The following is a 24,720-nucleotide window of genomic DNA, read 5'->3' as shown; positions in this document are numbered from 1 at the left end:
AGATCAAAAAGTCAATAAGGATGATCAAAAAAGAAAAAACCAATGTCAATATCTCTGCAGCAGATGGTGTGAGAATGGCATTGAGAGATGAAAGAATGCCAACAAGCTAAAACAAATGGTTTTTTCGGACTCTTTTTTCCCCCCTAAGATAAAAGTCTTTCCAAGGTCACTCTCACCTCTGCTGTTTTGTCTAGCAAGATTCCAGCTGCGTAAATACGTAAATCAAATGCATTACAGGAGGGATTTTGATAACAAAGTTCAATTCCATTAGATGGCAGTGTTAGCTTGTGATTTGTAGTTTATAGCTTGCTTTAGCTTTGTTGTTCCGTAGCGTTTGTTAATTACTAATTGTTAAAATACAACCAAAAGGCTAAAAGAAAACAAAAAGCAGATCTTCAAGGCACTTTAGGTTTAAATTCAATGTCCCCATTAGGTTCAAAGTTAAAAATATTGACAACAAAAAGGAGGAACACAAGAGGCCGATTTAAATTACAAAAAAGTCCAGCCCGGCTTCCAAAGATAAAAGAAAGGAACAGAAAAATAAACTTTCAATCGGCAACATTTATCCCTGCCGCTTTTCTCACTAGTCAGCCTTATTTTAAACTAAGTTTCCAAATTTAGAGTGTTCTCTTTCCAACAAGAAAAAAAGATTTGAAACTCACACCAAATGACATGCTTATATCCACTCTCTCTCTGGGCTTTTGCAGTTATAGTCAGCATCGGCTGATCCAGAAATCACTGGATTAGGAGGGCTTTCCTTAGGTTCCCAGAGATTTTGCGAACATCTCTGGGACCACTGGAGTTCCCTCCACTTTTCACTGTCTCTCCGGGACAGCTTAGATCCAAAACGAATCGTCCAAATGACCCGGTTTAGATGGTCTCTCAGGAACTGCCTGAAAGTCCGTCTTCTCACTGCTAAGCCCCGCCTTCTTCCCAATCTTTGTGGTTGTTTCATGCACAGATCTCAACTGACAGAAAATTGTTTAAAATTCATAAAACTTTTATTAAGATATAACACTTTCCCTGTTAATTTTAGAAAGTGTAGATGTGAATTTTAGATGTTTTACAAAACTATTTGTTTTATTTATAATTTATTTACAACACCAAGCTGTACTGTTTTTCAGCTATTAACCTGTCTTTTAGGAACCATAAATTTATATTAATTTATACATTAAATCATAATCAGATTGTGCTATGTATAAGAAGAAAAAAAATCTAATTTAAGGATTGTTTTAAACCCAACCCTAAATCTAAAATGTTAGAAAATCTTTATCCCAATTTTTGTAAGTGAGACTGCCCCAATTATATGAAATTAGATGACTACAACAAACACCATTGTCAGCTTTCTTAACTGTCTGCTGAGTTTAATGCCTCATATTTTCACAAAAGTGCACAACGTCTTTAGAGAAACATTTTTGTTGAATATCAAAAACACATGGTTTAAGGAATAAAAACTCAAATTAATGGATAGAAAAAATATTCTCTCACAACATGAGTGTTAACTTGTTTTATTTTAATTTTATGTATATATGATCACAGAGTTTGAATATGAATGAATCTGTTTAACATATTAATTCTTTAAAAAAAAACACAATCAGCAGGATTCAGAGCGACTATAAACATTTAGTTCTTTAACACAGAGGCCTCAAAAAGTGTTCTCATGCTTCAGGTAACACTATACTGGTAGTCTGTCCTCTTTTATGACATTGTTTGTATCATGGTAATTGAGGGTACCTAGTCACTTTTGAGGAAAGGTTTCTGTCTCAGCTATGGATGGGTGGTTCTGATGCTTATTAAAATGAAACATTAGTGCCATTTGAAATAAATTCAAAATAGTATGGAGTCCTTATTTCAGATACCAAAGATTTTTAAGAAACAAAAATAACTGATATGTGTTCATGATATGCCTCTCCTTTTTCTCTCGTAAACCTAGCTGACTCTTTATGTATTATTTATTATTCTTTTATTTATTTTCTTCCCCTTTGTACTTACAGAACTTTACAAAACTGTAAAAAGTAAAAAGTTTAATAATATAAATGAAAAAGCCTGAATAGAGAGGAAGATTTTGATCTTCTTTCTGGAGATGGAAGGAGTAGGGGATATATGCACTTCTTGAACCAGTTCATCACTTGGGAGCATCATAACAGAACAGATCTTCTCCAATATGTCCAACAAGTGGACCTCTTACTTGTTGATATCCTTAGGAAGACGTCTCTTGCCAGTCTTAGTATCTGGCTAGGTTTAGTCAAGCTAAATCCTTAAATTATGAAGCTGTATAGGTCTTTTAAAGTCTGGATGAGTTTCTGTTTTCTTGTAGTAATAGTTGATAACTTGATGATACATGGGCACTAGTGTAAGGCAATTCTTTTAATGTCTGTGAATCTCTTTATCCTACCTGTTTTTGTTAGTGATACTTTAATTAAAAACAAATCTAGATTTTCCTTTTCAAATAAAATGTCAGCTTCACCATTATTTTTTAAAGAATGCTTTAGTGCCACACATGGCATTCTTAATAAGTAAAAATGTTGGATGGTTACAACCCAGTGCTTTGTTTGGAAATGTGCCCACCAGCTGAAGTGGAAAGAGTTGCTAAAGGAAGTGGCAGGGAACATCCTAGCAATTTCTTTTCTGATAAATGGGTGCCCTGTGGCTGATCATTCAACTGTAGCAGCCATTTTATGAACAAGGAAACTCTCCTATGGAAACTTTTGAGACAGTGTCCTCCAGGTCTCAGAAGTGATTAATTAATTCAGAAATAAATGTACTCTTTTTAAAAATAATTTCTCATTTTCCTTTTCCCTGTCCCTTTTCTTCTTTGGGGCAAGACGAAAATTCAATTGTGTTTTGCTGTGTGTTTTTCTGTCGACGTTGCTTGAATATCTTGCGAAATGAGTCATTGAAGTGTTAACTCAGGCCCTGGTTGGAATACAATCCTCACAAAGAGTTGCTGAGAGAAAACTCTTTGATAAAATCTGTTAACGCATTAAATTTCAAACCAATAGTCTTTCAAAATTCTCCATCAAGCTTTTTGGCAGCTGAATTGGGTGGATGTCTTCTCAGCATTTCTCAGGGGATACATAAATTTTCAATTGATTTCTCAGAGGCAGGACTTTTCCTTAGTAACATTAGTAGTGAAAAAAGAACAATGGGCAAGATAAGCATGATATTTTTGCATAAAGTTTACTAGAATTGATTGTATTTTATTGTATTGATTGGCTCATCCACAGGCAAACTAGATAGTTACACGTGACACCAAATTTCAAGAAGGAAAAAAATATGCCAGGCTAATGATTGCATGATTTGTCTAGAATGCCGATGGCCAATTGTTGGCTGCTGGGTTTTTTTCTGATGTTTTAATTGCTTTATTTTACTTCCTAAAAAGTAAATAATACATGATGTCACAATCTTTTGTTTAAGGATTGCCTAATCTCTTCCACTACCATTTGAAAGTTCAGTAACCAATCTGAAGTCAAGTTTGAGCCTAGGGGCATAATGATCATGTAAATATTACATTGCATAGTCAATTTGAAGCTGAATTATATTTCATTTGCATTGTATACTTTTTAATAATGTATTCTAAATGATAACCCAGTAGTTCCTGGTATTAAGGCAAATTGTTTTAAATAAAATGCATACATCTTAAAAGGGAGAAAAAAGAAACAGTAGCAGGATAGTCACCTTTACTATGCTGTGAAATCATAGCAATTTTTATTTATATATTACAAAAATATTTTGACAAAATAATGTTAGAGAACATCTTTTTATCATTAATCTCATAACAATTACAAAATCTAGTGAGGAAATGAGGAAGAAAACCACCCCAATATTGTTGTTGTCACTCTTAGGTGTAAGAGTTGAGCTGATTTTTTTTAAAAAAAATACAGTGTTGGATTTTGATGGGGTAATAAAACACTAGGGGCATAGCAGAGCTTAATATGTTAAAATAGTTTACAAAATTGGAAAAGAACTTACAACAGTGAAAACAATCACATTGATTATACAAAAAGAAATAATAATGAGTCAAAATTTGCTATTTGAATAATTGAAAAAAGTTAAGGATAAAATTTAGACATGTGTGCAAATAATATTTACAATGCACTTGGGTTTGTCTTATTCAAAATCTTATAATTTCTAAGATAGCTTTGTAGAAGGGCACTTAACAAAAGGCAGTATAAATAATTTAAATATGTATATGGTTGTTTTACTTTGGTATTTTAAAATATAAGAAGGAAGGAAAAAACATCCAGGCAGATCATTATTTTATTGAACTATAAGAGACTCTTTCACATTAAGGCTGTTTATGAAACTTTAGCCCATGTGCCTCAGGTTTGAATTTAAAATCAACAGCATCTCAAAACAAGTAATACCACACAGTCATTAAAAATAATTATCAGCAACATTCAAGGAACAGAACAGATCAATTTATTCTACAACTTGTGCAACCGACACTAAAATTCACACTGGGAGAGAGGGGGGAGAGAGAAAGAGGAAGGGAGGGAGAGAGAGAGAGAGAGAGAGAGAGAGAGGGTGGGAGGGAGGGAGGGAGGGAGGGAGGGAGAGAGAGAGAGAGAGAGAGAGAGAGAGAGAGATCAAGAAGGTTTTTCAAATATTTGATTTAAGTTAACTAAATAAACCTTTGCAAAATTGGGATAGAGAAGTCTCAAACCACTCTTTTTATTTTTTTAAAAAGTGCAACTGTAAATATCTAATTTATATGAGATATTTGTAAGATAAATTTCTTTATAGCATTCCTTTCCAACATGGTTCCATGATTGCTTACTCAAAGGTCAAGACTTCTGGAATTAGAAAAGTCTGATTTACAATCTCGCAATCCAATATGTATTTTCTGAAAATGAAAAATGGCTTAAATCTAATTGAGTTTTGGTTCAACTGAGGTCAAAATATTTGTTTATCCTAATCTCACCCACATTTTGGAAAGGTCAACTCTCTTCCCCCTCTCATTAATTAAATTGGTGTCATTTAATTTCCCCAGAATTATAGTCATACAGTAAGTCATTATGGTCACATGTGAAGGCATCACATAACCAGATTTGAAGTTTTAACCATTTTTACAGTAATTGTTAAGCAAACAAAGCAGTCATTAACCATTTCCCCCAATTATTATTTTTTTGCTAGAGACTGCAAGTAAGCACTGGAAACTGGTAAAAAAAAACACAAACTGTGGGTTGTTAGAAACAACCATAATAATAAACCAGTTGCCAAAGTGTCAAAATGCGATCAATTTTTTTCACTTTGCATGGTTGCAGGTCAAGGATTACCTGTACAGTTCTTAGAATTGGTATAGAATAAAATGGTATAGGTTCTTCTGCTTGAGCAGGGGACTAGAAGACCTCCAAGGTCCCTTCCAGCTCATTCCATTCTAAATTCCTAGCCAAAATTCCCAATGTCTTGGAATTCTCAGGAGTGAAATCTCAACATAGTTTAAAGACGGTAGGCTGGAGAAGAAAGGTATGTGAATTAGGAAATTTTAATTAAGTAAAAAGAAGTGCCATTCTTTAAGATACAAGCATTTCTCAGACAAACAAAATTGTGTAGCAGTACTAAAAAAATGCATACTGTTTTAAACACTATCAATGTCAGTTCTTTGTTCAAAAATGTAGTTTATTGTAAAGTTAGCTATAGTTTACATAAACAAAAGTGACATGGAAGTAAGATTAAGTCATGGGATATAAAGCACTAATTTCTGAATGGAAAATAAAAGAGCTGCCAATCTTGATTTGGGAATCCTTCTAGTGTTTTATAACCAAACTATTGCTACAGCTTCATATGTTGACAAATTCATACTTTTAAGGCACATTTTTGTCATATGACTTAAAACTGAATCAAAGAATAATGTGGGAAAAGTATTTGTACTGTTGATTCTAATCCTGACAACTATAATGAATAATAAAAAAGAGAGGACATAATAGATTTGTGTCTCTATTTGTGCCCCACCACCTATATTTGCTTCAGTAATATATTACAGAATGAACATGCAAACTTTGAAATACTTAAGATTAGCCCAGGTTGTCTTGGCAAGTTGGTCATTCCACAGGACACTTTTCACATGGGTAAAGATTGTATGCCAAATTGATTTCATAGCAGTAGAATGTCAGTATCACTAAAAGGGACCACATTTCTTTTGGCTATTTTTGTCTGTGTTTCAGGGTGAGGAAATGATAAGAGTGATATGGCTATGGCAGGCCTCTGACAAGCATGTTGTTTAAATTCAGCTGAAGAATGGCCAAGCTTTAGCAACATGGTTTTAGGCTTATGGAGATTGGGGTGATGGAAATGGAGGTCCTTTTGGGAACTTCCTGCCCCCATTCTGATCCTTAATTTTGAAATACTGTATCTCCCCTCCCCATCATAATATTATAAATCTGCAGTTTTACTAAATATCAGAATGGCAATTAGATAGGATGACTGATTTTGGATAATAGATGAATCAGTATTTATTTATTTCCATATTTTATTAGTAGACAGCTTAAAGTCTATGTTAATTAACATGTGATTTGCCTGACTACTATCCTTTGGAACTATGCATTATGTCTTTGCTGATCATTCTTGCAATTGCTAATGAATGAAATGTTTGCTGTATTGGGAACATGCTGTTCACAAGGTCTGCCAAGGAAATGTAACATCCATAAAAAGAAGTCTTCTTCAAATTAAGGATCTGTGGAAATTTTGGTTAGGGATTTTTTTGAGACCGCCTCCTGCCATTTACCTCCCAGAGACCTATAAGATCACACAGACTAGGCCTCCTCCAGATTCCATCTGCCGGTCAATGTCGGCTGGCGACTCCCCGGGGGAGGGCCTTCTCTGGAGTGGCTCCGGCCCTATGGAACGATCTCCCCGTGGAGATCCGGACCCTTACTACTCTTCCGGCCTTCCGCCAAGTGATTAAGACCTGGCTGTTCCGGCAGGCCTGGGGCTGTTGATTTATCCAGCCCCATTCTGAGCTATGAATGTTGTGAAGTTTTAATGTCTGTTTTTTAATTTTTATATGTTCCCCCTTCCTGCTTTTATCTGTAAGCCGCCCTGAGTCTCTCGAGAGTGGGCGGCATACAAATCCTAATAAACACTAAATAAACACTATTTGAATGTAAAAGGAAAATATAGTAAGGAGTACTGAAAAACAGCAGCAACAACTAATTGAACTGGAATATGCAAAAGGCGATAGACGAAAGGCAGAACAAATTAGCACTAGATTTATTCTTTATCTGTTTCTTTGAGTAATCACAGTTTCCATTTTAGTTTTAAAGAAAAAAATGTATTTCTAGCTGTGCTGGCAGCATAGGAAAGATTTTAAATCTCTGGAAAAGGAAAACATGGGGGAAAATGTCAATTTTCAAATAATTATTTCTATGCCATGTTACTTAGATGAAACATCTTTTACATTGGAAGATAATATAAAATATATCTGTAGAATAATGGAAGCATGTCTATTAGTAATTATTGTCCATAATTATCTTAAGGCAATTAGTTAAACTATTCTGTCTCATCCAGAAGCATGTGAAAATAATTTAGCTTCTTTCTACTGACTCAGAAAATAGTTAAGTATGAAAGTCCCTTGGCTTCAAACTACAACAGGTAATAGACAGTAATAGGTAATTTAAACAATTCATGAAACCGTGACCCTAAAACCTCTGAGTTGGAATACCCACAGCATGATGCTGTTTTATTGGTTGAATGATAGAGTTAATATTTTGCAAGGACCACAATGCCAGTTCAATAAATACATTATTTTTTCTTGTTATATATATATATATATATATATATATATATATATATATATATATATATATATATATATATATATATATATATATATATATATATATATATATATATATATATATATATATATATAACAAGATCCAGGAGTGCTCCTGGAAGCCTGAAGCCTGAAGATGACAAATGAGACTTCGTCGAAATGTCACGAAGACACCTCCAATTTTACGTGGGAGAAAACCCGAATAACCAAAGACCTACATACTAACACCCGCGAAAACCTCAGAATATATATATATATATATATATATATATATATATATATATATATATATATATATATATATATATATACACACATATACATATACATATACATATACATATACATATACATATACATATACATATACATATACATATACATATACATATACATATACATATACATATACATATATATATATATATATATATATATATATATAGTCACAACCCCTGGTAAGCCCCAATTATGGGAGGAAGCTAACTGCTTCCATTCTCTGTCCATCAGCTCGTCACAAGAGACCATCCAGACAGAAAGCCCAATATTTTACTGTTGCCTATATATATATACATATACATACATACATACATACATACATACATACATACATACATGTATATAACACATATATTTTACAGACCCCATAGCAGTATGGAAAATAAAGATCCTTCTACAAAAAGAAGATGTTAAGTTAATGTACAAAATAAAGCTTTAGTGTTTGTTTTAAAAACCCATCTGGGCAAGAGAGTCTTATAGCAGTTAGTAGTGCTAGCACTTCTTTACTTGAAAGGCCCAGGTAAAGCAAGGAATTGTGAAGATATATCATCAGGTGAATGTTATCTGCTTTCCCTTTTTTGGATATTGCACTTCAAAAGACCTTCTTTTGTCAGGAAGGATTCAGTAGATCCAAAAAAACAGAGGCCATTGCTGTGAGGACAGAGACAATGAAAAGTGATGCTATGGTGCGTTCAAGGGCACAACTTTTGAGATGATGGTGGAATACAAGGTCTGGGTGTGGCTCTTGGTCTACCTGGTTTGAGAACCAAATAGATGGATTGACAGAGATGAGTCCATCCGTCATTCTGATATCGGAAGGCATGGTGGTTGTGCTACAAAAGAACACATGAAGAAAATATTATTCATTTAATTCTATTTATGTGAGTTGGGAAAATAACTAATTTTTCAGCTATGCATTCCATTTTGATAAAAAGTGGTGCAGAGTTAAATAAAATAAAGAGTACCAATAAAGGAGAATATTTGTAGCTCAGATGTTTCATTACCCTAACTAGGTAACATCATCAGTGCTAGTGATGATGTTATCTAGTTAGGGTAATGAAATGTCTGCAAGAAAACAAGCAAGCTCAGAGAGCACATTAAGGACACCTCAAAATAAAGACTTTCATTAACTTTTTGAAGAAAAAAATGGCCACACATAATTACCCTTTTCCTCATAGTTGTCCCAGGAATTGGTATTTTTTATGTTTAAGATAGAAATAAACAATACATTCTACTGTGGTAATGGAAAAACCCATCCTGTAGTTGAACTCAACTCCTGCTGACTGAGGCACTTTTCTGGCAACAGTGGGTAGTTTTTGTGCTGCTTCTTCCAGCAGCTTTGTCTGCCTTCCTGATGCTATCTACAGATCTGGTTTGGTAGTGGTTCAAATCAAGTCCATCTACATTCTAATCAGGTTCAATGTTGCTTTGTTGTTTTTGAGACCCATGAAAACTCTGCTAGATTCTGTCTTCTGTTGGCATGAAATAATCTTCATTTGCAATAATGGTAGTGCCAATTTTTTTAATTCCACAAACTCTTTAACAATCTTTAATAGCAGTTGCTATATCCTGGCAGTGTTTACTTGAATAATAGCCCCTTCCCCTCACCAAATACACCTGTATGTTAAACTATAAGAAGGACATGGGAAAGAGTTGAAGAATGCATTTGGGAGAAACCCTAAGAGTAAAAAGATGAATTAAGAAACAAGATAAGTCATAAAAAAACAAAATAGACCAAAAGGCTTAAAGTTTTCTCATTTGCAAATTCATCTGAAACTTATGTAGTTACAGTTAGGACTACTTGGCATTTCCAATGGAAGGTAGATTGGTTTCAAATTTTACCCAAGAAAACACCTAGTTTTTTCCTAGCACAGTTCGCAAGCTTTTCAAACTTTTGGTGATATTTAAAACTACCATTTGGGGTCACTATCATTATTATTTTTGAGATAGATGAAAAAGACTCAACACCTTTCAATAGATAATAGGTCGTTCTTACTGAAACAACATTCTTTACCAAGTGTTTCCCTCCCCCCATAGCTAGATTATGAAAATGAAAATGCCATATATTTGAAAGATAGTCTCCACTGAGGAAAAACTGGTGCTTAGATTTACTGTTTCAGACAACTGCAGAGGGGTGAATGCATTGAAAAATCTAATAATCTTTGAAGCATGCGCTTGGAATGATTATTCCATCTCCAATCTAATGAATTAAAGATGTGAGAAGTTTTTTTAAAAAAATTGGCAACAAGAATTTCATCCTTATTAAAAACAGCCTGTCAGGAAATAATAGATCATTCATTCTTTGTAATAAATAGCAAAACAATTCTGAAGTTGCTACAACTGCTCAGGGTGATGGGGCTGAAAAATATCCTGGATTTTCATGAAGTGCCTGTGTGGTCCTCAGACAACATGGAACAACATTAACTCTCCCTTTTGCCCTCTTTCCTACCACCCAAAAACACTTTGATTCTTTTTGTAACATTTTGGAAACATCTCTTCACAATACCATATAAAATGACTTATTACCACAGTGGATCCAGGGTCTTCTGAAGAATCAACCCCATTTTTCATCCAAGACTCTGCTTTGAGAGTAGACTTTTTCTGAATGTATCATTTACTTTGCCAATTTTTCTCCGCCAGACAAGGCAGAAGGAATTCTGGATAGGCACAAAGTCTGGATAGTTAAGACTGTCATACAAAAAGTCTAAATGCATTCCCTAACTGGCCGACTTCTCTTGAGAGGCACCAGACCAGGCAAGTCTCATCCCTAAGCAGAGACAAAAACTATTTCAGTATGAAGTTATTTAAGGCTACTTAATTTATACGAAGCTAAATGACTATATTTGGGAACCAAGTTGAAATGAACTCCATATTCTGCTATTGTAACAGGAGTTCTGTTCACTGATCTTTTATCTTTCTCTTATGTGGGAGTTAAGGAGTATTCAGCTGTCTTAACTCTGCATATTCTATATTATTATCTTTTTGCAACAGCATAAAGCTTGAGGTGAAAAGCAAATGTGATAAAAAGCCAGTTCTCAAGAGCCCATCCCCTTCTTGTTTATTGCTCAGAAGAGGTGTTTAAATGGGACAGACCTTGAAGAAACAATGTATTCTCCTCTTAGATTATTAGGAATTATTGGCATTCAAAATAATCTAAGAGAGTTGAACAAAGCTTGGGGTTTGTTATTTATTTTGTCTGCCAAAGCCCATAGCAGGCAATTGTGGCCCTGAAAATGTTGAGAATCCCTATGTTGTACAGATCAACATTTCATTTTTAAAATGCTGATTGGGGTGAAATGCTACCGGTTCAGACTAATATAAATATTCTAGCTAATATAAATCGTGCATCACAGCTGATCGTTGGAAATATCAGTTCTCCCGAACTAGTAGCATTTTTTTTACTACTGGTTCGGGTGAACTGGCATTTCCAATGATCAGCTGTGACGCATGATTTATATTAGCTAGAATAGTCTGATTTCCTGCTTTCTAGCTAATCTAAATCACGTGGCACAGTAGATTCTCCCTCCTGCTGTTCTACTTACCTTTACAGGCGTGCTCAGTAGCAGGCTCTGCCCACCCACCTGGATGTCATCACATCCTGTTTTTGACACCCTGCGTTTTTGAATCACTGTGCATGCAGCAGTCCTGTGAAGATCCTGCACACATGCACCCACATTTGCGAACCGGTAGTGAAGGTAAGTTGATTTCACCACTGATGCTCATTTATTGCCCAGATCTAACCAAAATGATATCAGTAATTGTATTCATTGGAAAAGTTTTTCACACACATTTAGAAGAGGCTCTAATAGTAGGAAAGATAGAAGAAAAGAGAAGAGGACAACCAATAGCAAGCTGGGTGGACTCAATTATAGTGGCAATGAAGACCTGAAGGATCAAGTTAGGGACAGTTTGTTGTGGAGAACATTTATCTGTGTGATCACTAAGATTTGATGGCACACAATCACTCAATCAATCAATTTGGCATCATGCAACTTATTTCACATTAGTTGCACATCCAGTTGCAAGAGACTTGCAAGAGACTTGATAGCCCCAAAGGATGAAGCATTGTAGTAAGATGTCTTGAAAGAGTAGAGGCCCCATTCTTTTAATCAACTTTTCTCCTTGTTGGAAGAGACAAGGTGCAACCTTCTGAAGCACCATGGTTTAAACACTGTAAAAACCCTACTACTGAACTTTAAACATATGTTGTTACTCATTGTATCTATTTCACATAGTTATAAATTTTGTGTTGCTTTTCTTTTCCCCATAGTATACTGATCTCCTTTCTGGAAAATTTGAACCAGTTTTAAATTAATTATGTTTGAACTATAAGGATACTAATATGTAAACAGACAAGAGTCTTCCTCCCTTTTGGGAACTTGTAAAAAAAGAGTATCTAAGAGGGATAAATCACTTTTTGAATTCAAAGTCATAAATACATTATTGGGATAGTAAAAGAAAGGAATGAAGTTTTCTAAGTATTGCTGGGTAGGTCAGGCTTTTAGTATGCAATATTAATGAAGAAAGGCTAAAATAAGGCTGAGGAGAAATTTCCTGACAGTTAGAACAATTAATCAGTGGAACAGCTTGCCTCCAGAAGTTGTGAATGCCCCAACACTGGAAGTCTTTAAGAAGATGTTGGGTAGCCATTTGTCTGTATAGGGTTTCCTGCCTAGGCAGGGGGTTGGGCTAGAAGACCTCCAAGGTCCCTTCCAACTCTGCTATTGTATTGTAAGGCTTTCATGAGAGTCACTTTAGGACAGGGGTCTCCAACCTTGGCAACTTTAAGCCTGGCAGACTTCAACTTCCAGAATTCCCCAGTCACCAGTTGGCTGGGGAATTCTGGGAGTTGAAGTCCACCAGGCTTAAAGTTGCCAAGGTTGGAGACTCCTGCTTTAGGGCATCTGCCTGTTTCCTCATTTTTCCAATTCCCAAACTTTCGTAGGTATCTTTACCTAGGCAATAGGTAATATTTTAACACAAGAAGTATAGGATGATTCAGAATTGGAACAAAAGCTAAAGACACACGAGCAATTGCTTACTTGGGAGATAAAATAAGAAAAAAATCTATTGACATGATTTTTTTACTGAGATTTTACTGAGACCTCACAATTCAAACAACGATTTCTTATCTTAAAATATTTGTTTAGAAGGTTTAATTAATATATTTGGCATGCCTTGACTATTAACATAAGGCAAAAAATCTCAAGTGAAAGCCATCTATGGAAAGAGAGATTTAGACATTGTCACTTTATGCTCTTCTATTATTTTACCTGCATGTTTTATCTTCATTTATCATATCTATCAGGAAACTAGGGCTCCCAAGAGCAGCTGCTGCACCACTTGCACAGGTGTAGCCTCATGAGCCTGGGCAGGATTGTCCTGCTACAACTGAGATGTTGATATGATCCTTTTCCAGTAGTTGATTTAATGTGCATGGTGTTTAGCCATGATGGCGATGAACACATATATGTACATGTCATTTACAGAGTGTTTACAAGATTACATAATCAAACTTGACTACGTTGATGGTGTTTTTTCTAATTCCTCCTTTGCTCACATCATTGTGTTTTTTTTAAAAAACATCCCAGAATAAGATGAGAGGTGAGAAGTGTTGCACTCAAGTTGGAATATGAGCCATATCTTCCCTACGGCTTTTAAGTAATGGAGATTCATGTGGATTCCATTACATAAAATTTTGAAACAGGGCTCTACATTAGTGGTACAACCTTTTACTGATTTCTGGTAAGAAAACCAACGTCTATTCCTTTGGGAGAGCATAATCTATTTTAAAGGAAGGCCAAAAAATGCCTCTTTGCCAAAGTTACAGGCATCCCAAGTCATGTTCCATCTTTTTTCACGATGTCACCATGTCACTGTGGGTTCTGGATTCCCAAAATATAAGGAAAACATTTGCAAACCCTTGACAGAATAAAAATTCCCAGGCCCTCTCTGAAGCCCTCGATCTAAAGTTGGGAAGCAAACTAAGATAAGCACCTCCACTTGCAACTGGAGCTGCACCTTTTCCACCTTGTACTTGTTTCAGGTTACAGTGTATCTTGCACAATTATACTATGAGAACTGAGAAATGTATGAAGAATATATATGAAGCTGAAATGTTTGAGAGATGAGTAAATTTCAATATGACATTCAAAACTTCTGGTATATCACTGGGTAGTCATATCCAAAAATACTCTGAAGACCCCTCTTTGGGCCCAATCCTGTGCAGTCATTCATTCTGTACAGGTGAGGGCTCAAACGATATTTAGGAAAAAGAAACATATATACGTTTCAGCATCTCTCTGTTCCCAACAGCTCTAAGGACCTTTGCTTATTTAGCATAAAGAATTGAAGGGCTGATAAATAAACATGATTAGATGACAGAGTGAATCAACTTTGGTATGAAGCAGAACTCCTGAAAACAGGGAAGTTTGCAAGTATGGAGGACTAGAATTAATCAGGTCTTGTCGTTTCCACACCAAGGCCACAATATTTTGAATTAAAACATTAAATCCGATACAGAATGAGGGCATATTTTTTAAAAAAATAACACATGCACTTGTATACACTTCCCCATTTCTCTTTGATAGAAACCCCACACTCCGTGGCTTTTGGGGGAAGCAAGAGTACACAAAAACAGCACAGTTCATGAGTTCACAATAGCAAAATTCACCTTTCAGTAGCAACTTAGTATAATTAAATATTCATCATGACAGACAGTTCTGCTTTGTATCACTGCACTTCTTAAAAGGAAGGGCAAAATGTCTGAAATTCTAGCACAATTGATAAGAACTGCTATTTCTGGCTACAATTAGTGCAGTTTATTGCAGTTGTCTTTAATCACTCCTTGTACATGTATTACATCTCTCTTTCCCTCCCTCCCTTTCTCTTTTCCTCTCCCTCCCTTTCTCTCTCCCTCTCCCTCTTTCTCCTTCTTCTTCTCTTTCTCCCTCTCCCTCGCCCTCTCTCTTGTCCTCTCTCTGTGTCTGTGCAATTGTTTAGCCTAAAAGACCTGCCAAAGCACTTTAGCAATAGCAGTTAGACTTATATACCGCTTCATAGGGCTTTCAGCCCTCTCTAAGCGGTTTACAGAGTCAGCATATTGCCCCCAACAATCCGGGTCCTCATTTTACCCACCTCGGAAAGATGAAAGGCTGAGTCAACCTTGAGCCGGTGAGATTTGAACAGCCGAACTGCAGAACTGCAGTCAGCTGAAGTAGCCTGCAGTGCTGCACTCTAACCACTGCACCACCTCGGCTCTTTGATAGTTAGTAATGATACCTTACTTTGGTATTGAGTATCTATTGTCCACATACTACAAAAATGTAGTATTTTTTGCATTCTTATCCTTTCAAGTGGAGAACACACATGCTGGCAAGGAAAGAAAACTTTGCTCCTGAGACTTAAGAAACAGAAGTACAAAAACAAAGCCTTCAGCTTTATAAGAAGCTAGGGACAGACATCCATTTACCCTCACAGGTAAATAATAATTATAAACAGATTTATAATGGAGAGTTCTTATGCTCTGTTTATTGTCTGGTTTTCTTTTCCCTGATTTTACACATACAGCAATGAAGGTTAAAAGAAGCGGTTGAGAAGGATCTGAATCTAAAAACAATTTATATTTGTAGAGTTTCTTACAGATTTTATATCCCTGTCATGAATTAATGAGATTAACTTACAAGAGTTTTCCATGTGGACCTACGGATCTTGTCCTTTCAAAGCATCATGAATGACAGGGTTACTGGAAATAAGCACAGGATACTTACCCTTCTTCTATCCGGACCCAGAGATCATTGAATTGCCTTTGGCGGTGGATTTTATATTGTTTCTTGTGCCAGTTTTTCTGCCATCCAAATTCTTCTAGCTGACTGATGCTATCTGGCAACAGAAGGTGTGGTGGAAGGCTATCTTCTTCATTGGCATGAGGAGATGCTGAAGATGAAGACAACTGTATATGCTTAATGACAACAGAGGCAGCGGTTGCAGAGGAAGGGTGATATCTGCTTGTTTTGGGACTGCAAAATAAGTAGATTTATCAAGAAATGATGTGTGAAATAGGATGGAGAAATTCATATATTAAACACAACCCCTGCTCTTCTGAGGTCTCTTACCTATTGCATCAAAGACACATATATCACATAGCTTTATTGCATCAAAGACACTTATACCATGCACTTTCCTCCTATAATCAACATAGTTTAATTCAAAGTTTAAGAGATCACAGAAGAGGCAATGCATTCATCCAAGGAACTGTGGACAGATAATGATGCTTGAAATATTCATGTTGAATGGCCATGATAAAAGCAAATAGTCACATTTGAAGACTCTACTGTCAGTTGGTATTCTGCATGTACCCCAAAGGAGAAAAGCTTTCATTCACCAAAACTTTCATTTTAGCACAATGTAAATATTTACACTGTATTAATACGTATTTTAATTACCTAAGTTGCTTCATGAGATTAAAAAAAACATACTTAAGCATACAGGTGGTCCTTGATTTACAACCATTCATTATTGACCATTCGAACTTACAAAGGCACTCAAAAAAGTGACAACCATTCCTTGCACTTATGACTATGACAGCATCCATATGAACTTGTGATCAAAAGTTGAACACTTGGCAACCACCATGTATGTGTGACAGTTGCAGCGTCCTGCATTCATGTGACCATTATTTGTGACTTTCCCAGTTGTCTTCTGAAAAGCAAAGTCAATGGGAGATTCCAGATTTGCTTAACGACCACAGGAGTCACTTAACTGAAGTGATTCACTGAAGAATTATTAAAACAACTTGAAAGATTGGCCATGACTTACTTAATAACTACCACTTAACAACCAAAAGTCTGGACTCAACTGACCAGAACTAACTTGAGAGATACTAGTAATGAGTTCTTTCCCCGTATACATTCAAATCTCCACAGTATATATATGCTATACGCTAAATAAAAATAAATCCACATTATTTATTGTATTTATACCATAAATAACAAACTCAAGATACTATTTAGAAGCCATTATCTTCCATAGATGCTGGGCCAGTTGCAGCATTCCCTGATAGGAATATAATTTTTATTTTGTTCTCTTTTTTTAAAAAAAGAGAGCGCTGTTTATATGGATTAAACTGAGGAATTCTTTTTATTGCCATAAACTCATGCTCCCAAAAGTGTTATTTTGAGACTATATGTATATGCAGGATTTTCTTTTCAACATAATTTGACACAGATTGTAAACTGCATGGGCTTCTTTAGTATGTATTCACCTCAACACTTATTCAAAGTGTTTCCTTTCAGTAGATATGTTTGTCTTGAAAATACTCATATACTGACAAGAAATCTTGGATGGCAGTTTTATAAATATATCCTGAGCTGCATTATCTTATTAGAGATGTTTCTGCACCAAGCAGAACCATTAAATGAGAAATGGACAGCAAATATAAAGCAGCCACTTAAACCATTGTCTATTAGGGTCAACCTATAAGTTTAACATTTAATTATTCTGCACTTTTGTGCTTTGATACTTGCAATATTCAGGAACAAGTAAAAATTAATTGCATTGGATATAGTAATGATATGGCTAGGCAGCTTCTACACAAGATACAACGTTCTTGAACTTGAATAGAACTGCCATTTTTCATCAGATGCTTTTATATATTTGAATGAATGGTCATACATTTATACTTGTCTATTTAGATAAAGGATTTTGAAGACGCAGGATAGAAGGAATATTTATGCTTTGAACTTTGGTGTTGGAGAATACCACAATAGACAGGAAAACAAACAAATCAAGCACTGAACAACTCAATCCAGAGTTCTAATTATGCCAAGGCCTAGCTCTCTATAGAAGGCTATAATATTAACAAAGGTAGAAGGAAAGAGAAGAGGAAGACCAGGAGCAAAGTGGATGGGCTCAGTTACGGTTGTGATATATGTACTGTTGGAAGAACTGAAGGGCTACTGGAAACATATATGATACTCCTAGAAAAAAAATCTGGAACTAAGAATTGACACTATATGATGTCTGTCTGTCTGTTTTATCTATGTCTGTCTGTCTGTCTACCATGTATGTATGTATGTATGTATGTATGTATGTATGTATGTATGTATGTATCATCTATCTATCTATCCTCTGAATATTGTGGGACTCTGCCTTCAATCATTTCTGCATGTTCAGTAAGATCTGAGATAGATAGCATGCTCTGAATCCTGTCACTTAGGCAATGTCATGAAATGTACTTTCTCTGTCATTAGTCTATCCTTTTGAACAGCAGTGTCCCTGAGATATGGCTGGCCCCAACCTGACCTGCATTTTAGAAGGCATTAAAAACCTGTTTTTTCCTCTTTTTTCCCACCCAGACATCAGGTCTGGGTGTGGTAGGATCCACTGGATGTGTTTGTCTTGGCACTTTTGTGCATATGTTTCAGTTTTGGTTTATGTTTTCCTATTATGCAGTTGTATGAAATTCACTACTATTAGTTGGTGATGGAGGCCACCTTGAGCCATATACTGACTGGTGGCTATAAAAATGTATATAAATGATCCACAAATTGAAACTGTGCTGTCAGCAGTAAATTATACTTTTTCAGTCTGACAAAGTATAAATGTTTTGGTCATAAAATAGTCTGACCACCTTGCAATTAGTTTCAGAAAGGACTATTCCTTCAATTCAGAACTCTGAGTTCTTACTTTGGAGCCTTCCAATATTCAGCTTTGTCACTGAAAGAAAAAGTTATACTAATAGCAGGCATGGCTTTACAAATTTTCCCTAGTTTTCCTGACATTTTGAGTCATACATGTATTATTTTCATCCAATCCAGACCACTGACTGTGCTCTTGCTTAACTAGAACTAGCCAATCCAATTATACTACCCTCAGTTCTATTGTACTCCTTCTAAACTCACAGTTGGATCCAAAATAATATTGGTCAAATTATCAGAAGGACTACATTTGCCCTTGTTTTAAAAGGCACAACTATTGGTCTACATTAAAAACCACACAGAACTTCTTTGTCCAAAACCTGTTACTTGAGATGATGCTTCCCAAATATTTTAAGCTGTTTTCATCCACATTATCCACTCCAGTGCCCAAACTATCAGTGCTATTGGGTATCAATTGATTTTATTACAATAATATGTCACATATTGGGTCAAACATCTGCTCTGAGTCTGAAAACAATCTCTGTAGACAGTGGTTTACCATTTTCAGCACTGCTCCATTCAGATATAGCTATAAACCTAAAGTTTGGCCATGGAATGTTGGTTAAACCACATTGGCCAGATTGGTGACTAATGTTTAAATTAAAAATCTCATTTAAAAGAAATATGGCATAATGCCACATGTGAATCCAGCCAATAGTCCTGGTAAGGACAGAAAATTAGGGTTAGCGAATTGTGGGTTTCAGTCGTGTTCATGAGTAGTTAAAATGATTTCAACATATTCTGAATCATTGTGGTTCAATTAAAACAGATTAGCTTTGGAAACAATTTAATTAAACACGTGAAGCTTCCTAGACTGATGGGATCATTATATTGAGGTGGTAGTGGTGAGGAATGAGTGGAAGGGAGATAGAAGTGATTACAAACAAGCTACAGACTTCTGTAGATAAGCTGGCATTCTCTATAGGCGCATGATACCACTTGAAACCTCTGTAACCACTTGGGATAGTACAAAGTGTAGCATCACTTTATTTCAGAGGAACATCAATGCAGACGGAAGAGTTCCATCTACAAGGCACAAGTGCAACGTGAAAGAAAACAGTGTAAACTAATTCCAATCTACTTTACTAAAATCTTTCTGTGGGACTTACATTCCCCAAAAACATACTACAACAGCTACAATAGCTGGACGACTCCTGAAGTATATGTAGACATACAACTGCTTTTAAAAATGGTCTAGAAAGTTTAATTGGTTTAAATGTTAGCTGGGACCGCAAGATTACAGATAGTCTTTGACTTACGATCATAATTAAGCGAATCTGGCTTTTCCATTGACTTTGCTTGTGAGAAGGTAGAAAAAGGTGGCCACATAACCCTGGGACACTACGACAGTCATAAATATGAATCAGTTGCCCAGCATCTGAATTTTGATCATGTGATGATGGGGATACTGCAATGGCCATAAGTGCGAAAAAACAGTAGTAAATCATTTTTTCCGTGCCGTTGTAATTTCAAACAGTCACTAAGTGAATGGCAGTAAGTCGAGGATTACTTGGGCATAAACATATGCCATTGCTTCAATATAATAAGTGATTCCCAGTCCTTTATAAGTATAAGTATAATCTTTATTGTCATTGTACTTAAATACAACAAAATTTATTGGATCAGAGTTAACATAATTGGCTTTGGTCTTAAGGCCTTTCACTGCTTGTTGTTCCTTACTAGTCTTGAAAATCTGTGAACTTTAAAAGTCCTTGGATGCTCTCTCCACATGAAGTGCTGGCATGCAACCAAGTGTTGACTGCAATTTTAAAGACATTCCCTTGACTCTAATTTTAAAATCCGATAAGCACCTTTTTATTTCCACAACTCTAGTTTGTTTTAACAATTAAAATTCTTCTGTATTCTCTCAGATCTGTTCAGCCTACTTTTTAATTTAATCTGCTTTTTAGATGCTACGCCATTTCATATTTCTTTAATTTACTATTAAGATGCTGAGTTTGTCAATCAGAAAGGTCGGCAGTTCGGCAGTTCAAATCTCTAGTAGCACATAATGGAGTTAGCTCCCATTACTTGTCCCAGCTTCTGTCAGCCTAGCAGTTCAAAAGTATCTAAAAATGCAAGTAGAAAAAATAGGAACCACTTTGGTGGGAAGGTAACAGCATTCTGTGTGCCTTCGGCATTTAGTCATGCTGGCCACATGACTACGAAGATGTCTTTGGACAGCGCTGGCTTTTCGGCTTGAAAATGGAGATGAGCACCGCCCCCTGGAGTCAGGAATGACTAGCACATATGTGCAAGGGGAATCTTTACATTTATCATATTTTTCAATATATTTTATTTCAGTGTTATAATTGATTGACTTTTTATTTATTAATGGAGAGCTGATTAATGTTATGAAGAAAATATGATAGCAAATCATAAATGGTAATAAAATGAGTATATTATTTTATAGCATAAAACGTATTGTGCAAAGTAAGGTGTGCTGAGGTTTGAACTGAATTGTCACTTGGACTGGCCTATTTTCACTTCTACAATCAATCATAGATATTTAGATTTCAACACAATCTGTACTTAAAAGAGCTTGGCACCGAGAAAACTAATCTTGAGATAAATGTGTACATTGACTTTGTGCATATATTGTTTTCTCTATCAAATGCTACCCCTGCAGCCAGCGAAGACAGGAATATGGAAATAAAATTGAATATGGAAATTAAAGAATCTCTTTCTTTTGATATTTTTGCTACAGTCTCTACGAAGTTGAACATGGAATATAAGATATCATATAATTGTTAGCTTGGCTATTGTACATGCTGGCATTGTCCTTGTATTTTAATGCAGCATTACTCCTATAGATTTATTTCCATATTGGGGAAAACAAAACAAAACAGATCATTGTTTATATCAATTCATTTTGGAAAGATGTTATTGTCATGTCACTATTCCATATTTTATTAATTGTTTTCCAAGTGCAATTTACAGTATTTAAACTAGGCTTTCCTATCTATGTGCTCTTCTGTTTAAGCTCAGCTGTTTAAATATTAAGTCCTTAGGATAAGGACTTTTTCAAAAGGCCCTCTCATTTTAAAATACTAGCTTATCAAGCATGTAAAAGAAAATTTTCTGTGAGAGCCCCAAACAATGAAATACATTCTCTGGAATTTGCATTTGATATGACAATCTTTTCATTCGGGCATGTTGAAGGTGTGGCTCAGTGGCTAAGACGCTGAGCTTGTCGATCAGAAAGGTCGGCAGTTCGGTGGTTCAAATCCCTAGTGCTGTGTAACAGAGTGAGCTCCCGTTACTTGTCCCAGATTCTGCCATCCTAGCAGTTTGAAAGCATGTAAAAATGCAAGTAGAAAAGTAGGGACAACCTTTGCTGTTCCGTGCGCCTTTGGCATTTAGTCATGCCAGCCACATGACCATGACCACGAAAACGTCTTTGGACAGCGCTGGCTCTTCGGCTTTGAAATGGAGATGAGTACCACCCCCTAGAGTCAGGAATGACTAGCACATATGCATGCAAGGGGAACCATTTAAGAGGGAGAGACACAGGCTGCATTTACCAACTTATTTAGAGAAGTAGACAAGAACAAAACTGTCAACAAATAATTTCTTCATATAGAAAGCTATCTATTTACGGTGACTGGCTTATTAAAGACAGCAACAATTTTTCTGCTCATGCTAGTTCTGGCCAAATAAAGTTGCTTATTGACATGAAAAGGAGAAGTCGAATCATATACCTTTGCAACATTGTTGGATCAGCGTATAAAAAAGGATCAATGAAGGGAAATCAAGCTTACTTTTCCACTGATTGTCCTGCAGGTATGTGCTCCACTTCAAATCCTGCTTGTCTCAGCACATCAATAACAGTGTTGTTGCCCAGGAAATGACCTAATCGATGAACAATAAGAACAGAAAACCATTTGAAAAGCCAATGAAGCACATCCTCAATTACGCTCTAACTCTGATCAGTCATTCTTTTCTAAAATAAAGATTTCTTTTATTGTTGGATTTATAGACAAAGCTATCCAAAAGGATATGAGTGGATCATAAAGCAAAAATACCAATCAAATCAGCATTATGATTTTCCTATTTATTTTCCTATTTCCTACTTCATTGCTTGAGGATTGGGAACACTATATTGACAAGTTCTTGATCTCGAGCGTTCCCGGGATGACTTGCAAAAATTGGGAAAGAAAGCTTCTAGAAACGTAGCTTCATGTAGAAACTTTATGAAATAAATGGGCAATGCAATGCAAATACAATACAGTATTTTGGCATATACTGTACTGTGATGATTCTTCAGTTGTCTCAATGTAGCTGGGTACATGTAATTAAAATGCATTCTCATTCAACTTCATAATTTTTGGCAAGGGAAATACAGAGCAGAAGAAGCATCTTGGATGAGAAGTGAAACGTCTTCAAAGAAAAACCAGAAAGTCCAGTTGCCTCTTGAAAAAGCACTTTTGGGACAACCATGACCTGGATGACTGAGAATCTCCATAGATAGGTGAAACAATTACATGTAAGTCATCTGGTTTATATTCATTGCACCAGCTTCAGTATTTCATGTCATTAGTAGGAGGCGTTTGCTTATCCTCTTCCCAAACAGTTCAAGATGGAATAATTTCGTGATCATTTCTGTATATCTCAATCCAGTCACTGTCTAGATCAGTGTTGGCGAACCTTTTTGGCACCACGTGTCGAAACGGGTACATGCTCATGCCGGAAATTGGAAGAGCAGCTGCACTGGGCGGCTGATCTTCCATTTTCCGACACTCCTGCACATGTGAAGACCAGCTGGCTGGCACACAGGAACCCGGAAGAGCAACGGGCGATGGCTCACATGCCTGGAGAGATGGCTCTGTGTGCCACTTCCGGCACGCATGCCATAGGTATGCCACCACGGGTCTAGATTATTCTTTTCAATCTACAATAAAAGATCTTAAATAGTACAGTCACATACTCTACACAAAATTACATAAAACCATTTTTTAAAACTCCCCACACAATCTTCCTTCAAAACAACTTCTATGGCTAACCTTTAGGTTTAATTATGGAAGCTAATTTATAGGGCTGAATTTAAAATCTCCTTCCAAGGAAATGCATTTTTTTTAATTAAGGCATTGATCGAGTCATAAGAAATCGTTCCATAAAAATATTAGGGATTATTTGGTCCTTGCCTTTTCTTGCAGTATGAAAGAATGAACGTCAGAGTCATAATAAGCAATCTATTATTTGCATTTTGCTTTAAAAATTGTTGCTGAATGAAGAAAACTACATACTCTAACTCAGTTTTTTTTTACTTCTGAAATAGGTCATATTTCTGTTCTATATCTCTGTTACATCAATGTCCAAAAGTGGAAAAAGGGTGAAAAAGGATGGTTTAACATAACAACTCAATTTCAAAATGTGACTTAAAATTGCATCTGCAGTAAAAGCACAGAACCCATATATGATGAAAGCCAAATTACAGGAGAGTCCAATTTTCTATCAGACCCAGATCCAAGTTCTCTAGGAGAGTGGCATAAAGATCTATTAATAATCTCAGCAATCACAAATGGGAACTGATATTGATAGTTTTTATTAAAGAAGCATTTTGAAAATTGACTTCAGCAGTATATTTACAGTATATGCTGGAAAGTGTCAATATATACTCTTGCTCTTGTCAGATGTAGTTTCAAATAGTATTTTATCTGCTTCAATTTATAACATGCTCACCATGATATACAATAATTCAGATATTTTTGGGAAGAGTACAATTGTCAGCTACAGGTATACCCTCCAAAGTAACTGGATAGTTAATATACAAATTTAAATTCTCTGTAATAGTATGTTCTATGAAGCACAATGCTGTAAGCACTATCTAAGCATTAGTTAGTTTTCTAAATGTAGTGTAGCTAAATAAGGGGTGGGTTCCTGCCAGTTCTAACCTCTTCTATAGAAGAGGTTCCACAAATCTACGGTGCCGTTTAGAACTCGTTCCAGCTCCCTCCCCCCCCCATC

At 35.8% G+C, this 24,720-nt stretch overlaps 1 protein-coding gene across 1 annotated transcript in view; it reads right to left on the bottom strand.

Annotated features, from left to right (window-relative positions):
- Window positions 1-8,589: 8,589 nt before the first annotated feature.
- Window positions 8,590-24,720, bottom strand: part of TRABD2B (TraB domain containing 2B) — a 312,957-nt gene continuing 296,826 nt past the window's right edge. The window contains exons 5-8 of the mRNA XM_032218473.1: window positions 22,515-22,605; window positions 18,883-18,888; window positions 15,826-16,059; window positions 8,590-8,889 (exon numbers count right to left, since the gene is read on the bottom strand). Coding sequence (XP_032074364.1) covers window positions 8,667-8,889; window positions 15,826-16,059; window positions 18,883-18,888; window positions 22,515-22,605 — 554 coding nt within the window. The 3' untranslated portion in view covers window positions 8,590-8,666. The remainder of the gene's footprint in view (window positions 8,890-15,825; window positions 16,060-18,882; window positions 18,889-22,514; window positions 22,606-24,720) is intronic.

This window comes from Thamnophis elegans, chromosome 5, assembly GCF_009769535.1.
Source record: "Thamnophis elegans isolate rThaEle1 chromosome 5, rThaEle1.pri, whole genome shotgun sequence".
NCBI classification, from domain to species: Eukaryota; Metazoa; Chordata; class Lepidosauria; order Squamata; family Colubridae; genus Thamnophis; species Thamnophis elegans.
This window is presented reverse-complemented; position numbering and strand designations above follow the sequence as displayed.